This window comes from Sebastes fasciatus, chromosome 20 (assembly GCF_043250625.1).
Source record: "Sebastes fasciatus isolate fSebFas1 chromosome 20, fSebFas1.pri, whole genome shotgun sequence".
Classification (NCBI taxonomy): domain Eukaryota; kingdom Metazoa; phylum Chordata; class Actinopteri; order Perciformes; family Sebastidae; genus Sebastes; species Sebastes fasciatus.
Genome location: NC_133814.1, coordinates 20,671,921 through 20,684,236, shown reverse-complemented (window position 1 = coordinate 20,684,236; position 12,316 = coordinate 20,671,921). Strand labels below are relative to the sequence as shown.

At 41.3% G+C, this 12,316-nt stretch overlaps 1 protein-coding gene across 1 annotated transcript; it reads right to left on the bottom strand.

The window, feature by feature from the left end:
- Positions 1 to 523: 523 nt before the first annotated feature.
- Positions 524 to 10,052, bottom strand: LOC141758386 (PDZ domain-containing protein 7-like). Its single transcript, XM_074619746.1, has 16 exons — positions 9,796 to 10,052; positions 9,165 to 9,302; positions 8,899 to 9,073; positions 8,646 to 8,822; positions 8,399 to 8,546; positions 6,499 to 6,559; positions 5,184 to 5,361; positions 4,534 to 4,760; positions 4,288 to 4,446; positions 4,016 to 4,131; positions 3,762 to 3,853; positions 3,547 to 3,638; positions 3,365 to 3,436; positions 2,022 to 2,645; positions 1,626 to 1,726; positions 524 to 1,170 (listed from the first exon to the last, which is right to left on the bottom strand). Exons 1-16 carry the CDS (start codon positions 9,956 to 9,958, stop codon positions 1,015 to 1,017), a joined length of 2,679 nt encoding a protein of 892 aa, XP_074475847.1. The 5' UTR covers positions 9,959 to 10,052; the 3' UTR covers positions 524 to 1,014.
- Positions 10,053 to 12,316: the final 2,264 nt, after the last annotated feature.

Below are 12,316 nucleotides of genomic sequence, written 5' to 3'. Positions count from 1 at the left end.
GGAGGTGTCTGTCCATCTCCAAAAAAAAAATACAAAACATAGCCACTGTGAATAGACCAAAGCAATGTCGCACATTATATTTTGCTCCTACAGATACGACGCCTGTATATTAATGTTTGCGTGGATGTTTGTTCTGGTTCCTCAGTATAATTTTATAATCCACAATATTTGTATGAAGACATTAAATGTATATTTTCATGCTGTACATTTTCTTGAACAAACCTACTATGTTTTTAATTAAAAAAAAGACAACATTTAAAAGCTGCGTGGTACAATCAGATTTGTTCAACTCCAATGGATACCAGTACAGTACATACAGTTTTATCTGGGTTATAATCTCTCTGATGACAACTTGGATTATTTATTCTACAGTTTTCATCTTGTTAACATTTAGGAGATGTTTTAAGGTTTGTGATTTGAGGCATTCAACATATTCCTCATTAGCTGCTGCAGAGAGCAGAAATGTTTCTGAACGTCTCATGTCTGCCCTCTGCAGGTCAACATATACACTTAACATGGAGTCAGACTTTTATTTTCAGTTAAAAGGGCTTCTAAAGGCACGCAGGTTACAGTTTGCAGTTTGTCATACTGCACATTTAAAAATCCAGAAACAAACTGCTGCTTTTCTTCAGAGGATTGGATGTTAATACATAAAATGTAAAATGTACTTGACAGGCATTGGCTCCTGGGTTGTGATGAAGTGAAGTATTAAGGCATCAGGAGCACCATTTTTTTTATGATTTCAGGCTTTCTGGACACAAATTTCATTTACTGTAAATGTCTTTTGTTGCTTCAAGGCAATATTCCTCATGTATTCATTCATTTGCTTAATCCTTATGTGATCTGCTGCCTCAGGCCATTTTTGTCACCAGTGTCCATGTAATTATTCCCAACTTTAACAACATGAATGGCAAAATTACATACCTGACCTCAGATCAGTGTGTTTCAAGTCTCTGTCTCTGTGTTTAGTCCCAGAAAATCACAGAGCACTTGTCTGAATTCGTGATGTGAGTCTCAGTCTCCTTTCAAAATGTTTCTGGGGACTTTGACCACAAACACCATGGGGTCTTTGGCCTTGTTGCTGAAGGCTTTTCGGATGATGTCGACAGCGTGCTGATGTGTAACGCCTTGCAGGGAGAGTCCGTCCACAGACGCCAACTCAAATCCAGCCTGGGGACACGAGAGGGAAAGTCACATACAGTAAGAGGTCAAATTAAGGATGTCAAAGTTAACGCAATAATAACGCAAATTTCACTAATAATAACGCCACTAATTTCAATAACGCATTAATGCAACTTGCGATTTTTTTGGGTTGTAGCGGGCTCAGTGTTATACACCTATAAACACCTGTAGCAACACTGTTATCACTGCTGGCTACAGCAGCTAGGAAGCTTATCTGTTATATAAAAACTTTAACTTGAAGAAATGTTTTCATTTTTAATTGGTTAATCTATCTGTCCATTTTCTGCTGCTCATTAACGTCAAGATCGCATTCATTTAATTAATTAGGAATTCTTGTCATATACTGCTGACAGTATGATTGTGTGAAATTGTATTCTACGTGGTATTAAAAATGTAATTTGGTGAATTCTGCAGAAACCCTGGTCATTAACCGGTCGCGTCACCTTGAGAACTTCACAGGTGGAGGCAGCTCCTCCGGGAAAGATCTTCTCGATCTTCACCACCGGCTGAACTTTGGACTCCATCCCTCCGGATATACTGATGCCTGAAACACCAAAACAACAGTCAGTGATGCATTTTATATATTTGTGTACTGACAGTACACCAGGTGTTTCGCAAGCACTGGTTTACTGTGTACACAAGAGGCAATTGGCAATGAGTCATTCAGCATGAAAAAAGCATAAGAAATAAGACCAAAACAACTGACTAATCGACTAAGAGTTGGCAGCCCTAGAAAACATATAAGTATTCTTTTGTAATTTGGGTGAACTAACACTTTAAATGATGACAAATTGTACTTATTTATAACATGATTCTGACATTAAATCAAACTCATTTACCCAGCGACTGTTTGGTTTTGGAGATGCTGACAGTTTTGAGCTCGTACTCCTGTTCAGGCTCGGAGCCGTTGAGTCCGTTCTCAGAGGAAGTCTGATGTCCGTTCATCTGCTCGCTCCCTGTTCGCTGATCTGGACCCGACCTGAACACCTGCGACAACAAGGGCCGACTCCTGCGAGCAGCACTCTGCAGCGTGAACACAGTTTCTTTACTCCGGTCTCCACTCTTCTCCTTTTTGCTTTTGGAGTGGCCATTTCTGAACGGGGACCTTCCTCTCTCTGAGGTCGCATCCCCCTTGTCTGAAGGCGAGTGCAGTGAAACCTCGTCAAAGTGGACGGAGCGAATCGTGCCGATGTCTGTCCGGAGAGGAGGGCGGGAGTCGTGGCTGCGGGCCAGCAGCCAGTTGGGGAGCATGGCGGTGCTGGCGGAGGGGGGTCTGAGGTCTCTGGACTCTGTGTCGTAGCCATCAACTGGTATGTCCAGCAGCGGGGTGAAGGACATGCAGGGATGGGGCCTCTCTCTGGATCCCCGGGGCCCAGACACACTGAGCTTCTCTAGCTCATCCAGCAGGTGGCTCTCCTTCTCCACCTCCTCAGAATTGTGGAGCTCAAAGCCTCCTCTGTAATCTGGAGAGAAACACAGGTTGTATCAGCACCTCTTTTATGGTCTGTGCACTTTTACCTCAGGCTGTGGTTTAACGGTTTTATGGGAAGGAGGTTAAATAACGCTCCAAATTTGCGCTGAATTTTGGCGAGGAAAAACTGGCATGGCCATTTTCAAAGGGGTCCCTTGACCTCTGACCTCAAGATATGTGAATGAAAATGGGTTCTATGAATACCCCTTTAAGAGTCTCCCCTTACCAGACATGCCCACTTGATGATAATCACATGCAGTTTGGGGGAAGTCATAGTCAAGTCAGCACACTGACACACTGACAGCTGTTGTTGCCTGTTGGGCTGCAGTTTGCCATGTTATGATTTGAGCATATTTTTTATGCTAAATGCAGTACCTGTGAGGGTTTCTGGACAATATTTGTCATAGTTTTGTGTTGTTAATTGATTTCCAATAATAAATACATACATACATTTGCATAAAGCAGCATATTTGTCCACTCCCATGTTGATAAGAGTATTAAATACTTGACAAATCTCCCTTTAAGGTACATTTTGAACGGATAAAGAATGTGTGATTAATTTGTGATTAGTAACGATTATCTATGGACAATCATGCGATCAATCGCGGTTAAATATTTTAATCGATTGACGGCCCTAATTAAAACACAAAACTAAAATCCAAAAGTTCATACTACATCAAAATGAAGTGGTATTGTAGATGAGGTACTGACCCGGGATGGGAGTGATGAGGCGCCGTTTGGGGGCTCGACCAGATGTGGGAGAGCGAAGAGGAGCAGTTTTGACTACAATACAGAGAAGACAGAAAATATGTTACAGAATGGTGCTTAACTAGCTAGTACTGTTCGGAGCTGTTCACACCGATTCTGACAGATTCAGCATGCATCACACGCACTTGAGCGATACTTGAGTATATCGTAGGCCTCGACTTCGATGGGAGTCACCATTTTGTCGAACGCACTCAGGTCAGGAGGAGGAAGCAGCATCCTGACAAACAAAAGAAAAATCCTTAATCCCCTTCTGGTAGCATTTTAACAGTAGCTGTATCAAAGAAGGCTTTGGAGTGAATATCTAGTATTTTACTACTATTACTATTTTATTTTTCCTTACCGGACTTCCCTCAGCAGCAGCAGCTTCTCAGGTCTGTCCAGCACGGCCAGCAGGTGGCGTATCAAGTTCTCCACTGACTGCTCTGCCACATACTGTTGAAGAGTAACGATACAGATGTAGTACCCAGTTGATAATGACTTAGAAACTGATGTGTGAAATATGTTTTGTGATAAATAACTCCTTCATGGGCAGTCCAAAGGTCAGCACATTTAAAAACAACAACGTCTCAGTTTGTCTGCAGCAAAGCTTCTCACCCTTCGGCACGTCTTCATCACAGCAGCCACCTCCTCTTCAGTCAGCAGCCGGCGTGCCATGTCCTCCACAATTACAAGCATCTCTGAATTTGGCATCGCGCTGACCTGTCGCCCCCCTGAAAACATTACAGGGGAGAACCAGTGTTGACTACTGGACCATAAATACCTCTTTGCAGTCCAACTTAATATAACTAATAAAACTATAAAGTAATTTGGGGGAAGTGGGATGATTGCCACTTTAATGCATTTTAGGGATGCAAAGATGCATCTACCTTTTCCAGCCTTGGACGGCGACTTGGAGCGTCCCTTGGACGTGTCTCTCTTGCGTCCACCCTTGAATAGCGAGTTGACGAAGGTCTTCGAGCGCTGCAGGGTGCTCTTCTCCTGTGGGTGCTTCTCTTTCTGCTTCTTCTCTTTCTTCTGCTTGATTTCTACGATTGGATCATAACATACAGTCATTTATGCGGCTCATCCATGTCATCTTTTCATGTGATCCACTCTCTCTCTCCTTGCCTCACCTTCCACGGTGACTTCGCTCTGGGACCTGGTGATCGGTCGGCTCGGCATGCTGAGAGCCAGCAGCACGGCCGTCTTGGTGGACTCTTGCCTCCCCCTGTCCTCCTCTCCACCGATCAGCGTGTCTCTGAGCAGAGTGGTTCGACCCAGGCTGCGAGTGGTTTCTGCACCCGTCTTCTGAGAGGGAAGGTCCGTCTGCATGGCGGTCTCGGTTCGCTCCGACTCATACCTGGACAAATAAGCTACCATGATCTAGTCTGTGTACACATGTTGCTTTTGTATGTGTGAAAAGGCAATTCTGAAAGCCCAGAGCATGTTGTTTTGGTCTAGTGTTTCTTATAGGGCTGTCAATCGATTAAAATATTTAATCACAATTAATCGCACATTTTTTATCTGTTCAAAATGTACCTTAAAGGGAGATTTGTCAAGTATTTAATACTCTTATCAACATGGGAATGGGCAAAAATGATTGCTTTATGTAAACGTATGTATATATTTATTGTGGGTACCCATAGAACCCATTTTCATTCACATATCTTGAGGTCAGAGGTCAAGGGACCCCTTTGAAAATGGCCATGCCAGTTTTTCCTAGCCAAAATTGAGCTGCTTCAAACTAATTTGGGAGAATCACGCTGAAAATAAACAAGCTGACCTCTGGTCCTCAGTGGAGATGCAGACATCCACCATGTCTGAACCAAACGGCATGCTGGGAGGGAACATGACCTGCGACAGTCCACTCAGAGAGCTGACCGGAGTCCCAGACGACAGAGAGGAAGCTGAAGAGTTGGACTCCGAACCCTGGGAGGAAGATTTCTGAGTACCATTGGCCACTGAGGAAAGAAAACAACAGATGATCTAAATCAAATGTGATTTGTGATCTTTAAAGAGTCACAGATAGAACCTCACACAGACAATGGCCAAATCCCAATGTCCCCCCTGAAGGCCTTCAGCCCTGAACCCTCAGGGACTTAACTGACGTCGACTGGTAAACGGTTGAGTGTGAGAGGCTGCAAGGGCTTGAAATTGTATAAATATGAATAGTAAAGCATTTTACGGCAACATATCACGTTACCTTGACGACGCCAATTGATTTCATGTGTTTTATCTACCATCTTAAATCCTTAATGTTAATGTTTCTGTGTAAATTTAAATATGCCTGGCTGAACACCCATGTGCCGTCCACCTTGTTTATCGTTTTTTTTCTTTTATGCCTCTGGGCATCGAGCATCGTGAGTCTGAGTATGGACATTCGGATTGGGCCAAGAAAAACAAACAAAAATGATTGCAGTTTTCGGTAACAGTCATCTTACAGGTCCACAAATTTCATGGTAATTAGGTGATAATTAGCAAGTAACCTATATGAAATTTCTTTGGAATTACTGCCAAATTACCCCAATATTTACCTCAATATGGATAAAAAATGACTTTATTATAAACATTATTCAATAATTATATGCTAAAATAGCATATAATGGTTAAAATAGGGCCCTTAGGCTTAAGAAGTGGCTGTGCGCTGCTCTTCATCAGAGGTGGATAACCAAAACTAATAGATGACACTTCTGATCAGGCACAAATCTCACCATTGTGTGACTTATTGTCTACACAAACTGGTAGCTGATGTGATGATTCAGGGAGATTTTTAAGAAATTTCAAATAAGTTATTTGCTAATTATTATCTATTTATCAGCAGACATGGAAATAAAGCATAACTTTGTATTCTTTTCCTGGAAATATATTAAATAAATTACCAGCTAATGGGAAATAGCTGATTATAATTATTAAATAATGTTTATAATAAAGACATTTTTGATAAAGTTTGAGGTAAATATTGGGGTAATTTGGCAGTAATTCCAAAGAACTTTAAAATAGGTTACTTGGTAATTATCACCTAATTATACTATGAAATTTGTAGACCCTTAAAATGAAGTGCTACCGAGCTTTCTAGATAATGAAAACCAGATACATACGCTTATTGAGCCACATGTATTCTGCCACCATCTCTTTATAAGCAGGGTATCGTCCTGCTTCCTGTGAAGATATAGCCACAGATATGCAAATGAGATACAGTAGAGAGCTTGAAACTTTTATGGGATCGCTATATTTGATAACCCTAGAAGCACACAAAACTAAAACACGTCTTCCTCCTCAAAGAGAAACACATTTCCCTTCTTGACTTTCTAGTAACCTTTGATAGCCGGGGTGCTTTCTAACTCTTTAGTTTCAAGCGAGGGGAAAAGCGAAGGATCCCGGAACAGAACTTGCACATCACACTGCTCTAAGCTTTGATCAGCACCTGATCCCAGCTGCCTGGTGAATAATGCACACGGCCTGGCTATTTTTCACAGCGCGAAACCCAAGCTCCGACAAGTAAAGTGAGCGAGGAATATTACGAGTGTGCATGCCAGCTGTCGGGGCCCTGCCACATAAACCCGCCACTACGTCCACTGTGTGGCGACGTTTGTATTTAGAATTAAAGATGAAAGGTAGAAAGTTAAATGTGTTGTCAGGTCATCTAAGCCGAGGCAGTAATGAAAGAACCGACGTGCTTTCCAATAACAAAAGAATCATTATGAAATGTGATACTTCAGCTTGTGGTTAACACTGAATGCAACACCAAATATTCAGCTGAGACAACTTCACTTCTACTATGTTATATAAGATGATAGCTGCCACTTTACCCATGTACCAAAGGGTCATAGACATTAGATTTTATATCAAATTGGTTTACTTTTACCCTCCTGGAAAATATGTTCATGATGACTTCTGACCATTAATCATTTACAAAAAAGCTGATTCTCTTGACAGCACAGATGAGTCCTCAAGGCTGAAATTTGTTCATTTTATATTTAAAAAAAAAAAGCATTTCTAAACTCAACTTCTTTTTATATTTACTCGTGTCACATCAGCCTGTTTCAGCTGGAAATACTGGAACCACTGAAGAGCAGTTTTCTTGTAATGTTGAAGAGCAGTTTTCTTGTTATGTTGTCTTAAGTATGGTGTTTTTTTTCTCTTAAAAAATGCATAAATGTCATGTAAACATTTTTGAATCATCGGCTCATGTGTTACAGTGATATAAACGTGTGTATTCTTGCATTTAAAGGAACAGTGTGTAACATTTCGGGGCATCTATTGGCAGAAATTGACTATAATATCCATAACTATGTTTTCATTAGCTTAGAATGAGCCCTTCATATCTACATAGGGAGCAGGCAAGGAGGGTGAAAAGAGGTGATGTCATCAACGCGTCGCATCTTTGGGGTATAACACATAGGCAGTAAAAATTGGTCTGCGCCTCGCCGAAATTGAGCCAATCGCAACGTACGACCGCAGCTCCAGTTACCCTTTGTTATACCCCATACCCCAAGACCCGTGTCCAAGCCTCTTTCAATAGGCCTTGGGAGCGGGTCCTCTTCACGGAGCCATGTTTCTACAGTAGCCCAGAACAGACAAACCAAACACTGACTCTAGAGAGACCCTTTCACATTTTTACGTTACCTGAAGGTAACCGTAGTTCTCCGAAACACTTGTGAATATGCGGTAATGTGAGCTGCAGACTGCAAAAAGTAGTGTTATTATGATAAGGATGCCCTCTGTGCGAGGCGAACGGCGTTACCACGGATTTGCACTCGGCGGCTCACGTTACCGCAGTCTTGGAAAGGGAGGAGTGAGCGGAAGGGTATTCTGTTGGTTGCAATCTGCAACCACACCGCTAGATGCTGCTAAATCTTACACACTGCACCTTTAGGAGGATATTTTTGTGCAAACATTTTTGAAAATACAATCTTTTAGGATTTAGAACTAGGGAGTCTATAGTTTAATCGTGTAGTCTGCTATCGAGGGTCAAATGCTGCACATCACCGCTCTCACCTTGATGGTCAGCATGACGTGCGTGTGGCTCTTCAGCACCTCCACAGAACTACTGTGGCTGATGTCCTCAAAGCTCACGCCATTGGCAGCCAGGATCTGGTCCCCCATCTTTATTCCGTTCTGCTCAGCCAGACCACCAGGATCCAGTCTGAAACCACAACATAGGAGTGAGTAAGAGAGATTATTTAATGATTAAATGAACAAAAAGGTGTAGCAGAGAATGTTTTCCATGGCGGAGGGTACCTACTTGGAGACATAGATGCCCAGACCAAACTCCTTTCCCCCCCTTATGTTGAAGCCCAGGCAGTAGTCGTCTGATGTGGTGTAAAGGTGGACGATCCTTTGGAGGGCGCTTCCTGAGCTGGCGTCCGAAGGTGTCCGTCCGCTCTCCTCCACCACCATACGCCTGTGTATCAAGTCCACCCTGGAGGATTTTCCACGGTCAGTCAGAATCTAATATTTATGTGATAAACTGAGCTGATATCAATATGAATCATCACCAGGTCGTCTTCTCCTTGGAGTAGCGGATGCCGGGGACTTTGCCAACACGTCTCACCACCATCCTCAGCCTGTTGTTGCCAGTCAGGACCTTCACAGCGCTGCTCATCGTGATGTTCTCCAGGCTGACGCCGTTCACCTCCACCAGTTTATCACCTACCTGCAGGCCTGCCTCCTCTGCGAACACAGACACAAATAACAGGTAACAAAAGCAACATCACTTAGTCACAGACAATATTAGTCTCCAGCTAGTAGCACGTTAGCTCACCTGCTGTACTGTTGTCCTCCACCTTACTGACAAAGATGCTGAGGCCATGTTCTGAGCCTCCTCGCACGCTGAAGCCGAGCTTGCCGTCCACACTCTTATCCACTGTGATCGTGTGGAGGTCCTCGCAGTCATCTCCACCTAAACAAAAAGGCACAGGGATGCTGTTTTAATAATAATAGTCACAAATCTCAGGGGAAATTCTTGTATTATTATATAGGGCTGCCTCTTCCTAGTCGATTAGTCGAATAATGGGTCGTTTTGGTCTTAGTCGATTAAGATTTCTTTCGTCAATTTGTCATTTTTTATGTTTTTTTCATGCTGAATGACTTATTTCCAAGAAACGTATGAGCACATCTCTGGTAAACACAAGATTTAAAGTGGCGCTTTTTGTGTGATTCTTTGTGGAGAAACAATTTTTTTCTATTAAATCAACTAATCGTATGAGTGTTAGTCCACTAAGAATTTCTTCGGTCGAGGACAGCCTTAATTATTGTCATTATTGATGTCAGTCAAGCTTGTATTTGACTCCTCCATCATACCAGTCCACCACTCCATCATTTTTGTAAGGGAAACCAGTATTTTGTCTACAGTAGACTGCAGGTTGTAATGTACAACTACAACTCCTCCTTACCATCCACAGGAGAGTTGATGAGGATGACCCGGCCCATGGGTGAGGAGGATCGGATTCCACGCCGACGCTGCTCCTTCTTCCGTAAGAGGTTGCGCGTAGCCGTGTGTGACCCTTGGGTCCCGGGGGTCTTCTCCCTGCGGGACGGATCTGACGAGTGAGCCATGGAGGCTGGAGGGGTCCCCTTTCACACGCACTCCACCGGGGGCTCAGCTCCGGGTGGAGGAGCCTAGATAGATAGATAGATAGATAGATAGATATATAGATAGATAGATAGATAGTAACTTCATTGATCCCGAGGGAAATCCAAGTTTCCATCATCACAGTTCCATAGTGCAAAACACGTTAGTAAAAAGGCAGTAAAAAGTTAGTAGTACGAAGTACAAAAACATATACCAGATATAAAAATACAAGGAGATGAAGAAAACTGTTAAAACTGAATATAGTACAGGGTAACAGCTGTGATACACGACTATTAAAAAAAGTGAATATAGTGCAGAAGAGACTGTTAAAAATGAGTACAGTGCATTATTATCTGTCCTGCAGACCGTCCTCCTTTGTCCCCCCCCTCCCTAGAGCGGCATGCAGCAGAAGGAAGGGGATCCTCAGGTACCTCAGATACATTTGGGATTGTTGTGGTATTTGTTTTTCTCAGATATAACTCAACTCACCGATGCAGTTTGCTGTGTGACATGATAGTTGACTCTTTGGCTTCCTGGAGTCACACTTTGGTCCATTCCTGCCCATGTTGCATCTCTCTCACCTGTCTGAGTCTAAACAGAAAAAATCAACACACAAATAGCGAGTTTAGTTATGAAAACTAGAGATTTACATGGAATTGAGCTCAGAATGAAGATTTGATACTTGGGAGGCGAATTCTAATGTAAAATTTGAGAAAACAATGTTCCCTTTCATATTCATCCTGTTTGGTATGTTTCCAATATAAGAGATGTGTTTCTGTGAAGAAATTACATCTTGTTCACATTAATCCACTTTTCAGTGTTTCTTCACACATCAACATTAATACAAACACCAACACATCTACTCTGCAGGTGAGGTCAGAAACAGGATTTAATAGGTTTATTTAGCTCAGACCTGACCCACTTAAAGAGTCAGGATGTCACATGATGTTGTTACCATGGTAACCTGTCCCTAAACTTTAACCCATGATAACAGTGTGTCCTCATGATGTCATCTTGGGGTTTCCCTCAGGAGCCTCTCAGTGCTTCAGCACCGAGGACAGCGAAAATAACGTGCAAAGCTGCGTCACAACCACAAAAACGTCATTTAACATATAATTATCAACACCAAGATGCATTTAATTAAGTTTATTTGCGTCTAAGCAACTATATCTGATAAGGCATTAACAAATGTAGACTTATCTCGCCCCAAAATAAATAATTTTAAGTCGAGAACACAATGCAAGACAGAAAAGGCAACTTCTTCTCTTGTATTCTGCTTAAATATATTACCAAACAGGAACAAAACACTGACAGGCGACAACAGAAATGTCCCATATTGTGTAAATGATCTGAACTAAAGTGAGCTAGTTTAGCCTACCTGAGTCCATGTTGTGCAAAATGATCCAACCTACCTGGCTGGGACATTTCTCTGGCTGCTGATAAGACCCGCCCCCCTCGGCCACGCTGATTGGCTGCTTTGGAATTAATTGAGAGTATTTGATTGGACGACGAATATGCCGATCAACTGACAGCGTGTCAGGACTTTCTCTACATTACTACAGAAAATATTAAGTTAATATAATTTAATGTATATAACATAAACTCTGGCATCATTAAATGTTTATATCATTATTATTGTTTTTTTAATCGTCTATGTATCTGTTTGCACATTTGTTAATGAGCATGTGTTCAATACAGAAAGCATTATAAATATTATAAATATATATATACTATAATTTCTTTTGAAGAAATGTGATTTACTGCCTATCTTCTCTGTTGTTGTTGTTATTATTATTATTATTATTATTATTATTATTATAGTTCCTACATGTATCATAATCTAGTTGCGAAGACGGAAATAAACTTAATTAAATGTATCTTGTTCTTGATAATTATACATTAAATGTCGCCTTAATTTGTGACGTAGCTTTGCAAGCTTTTTATTTTACTGTGGTAATGGTAATAAGAAAATCTACAAAATAAAATAAACACTATTATTATTATTATTATTATTATAATAATAATAATAATAATTATAATAATTGTTCCTGCATGTATCATATATAGTTGCAAAGACACAAATAAACTTAAATAAATGTATCTTGGTCTCGATAATTGTAAGTTAAATGTTGCCTTAATTTGTGACGCAGCTTTGCACGTTATTTATTTTACCGTGGTATGGTAATTATAAGAATCTACAAAATAAAATATTTTTGATTTGTAGATTTACTTATGATTACCATATGTCCTGATACAATGGCGAATGTATCAGCCTAGTGAGAATGGAGTCATGTCTATTTTGGTATCCGTATACCTAATGTTCTCTGTTTTGTCATATTATC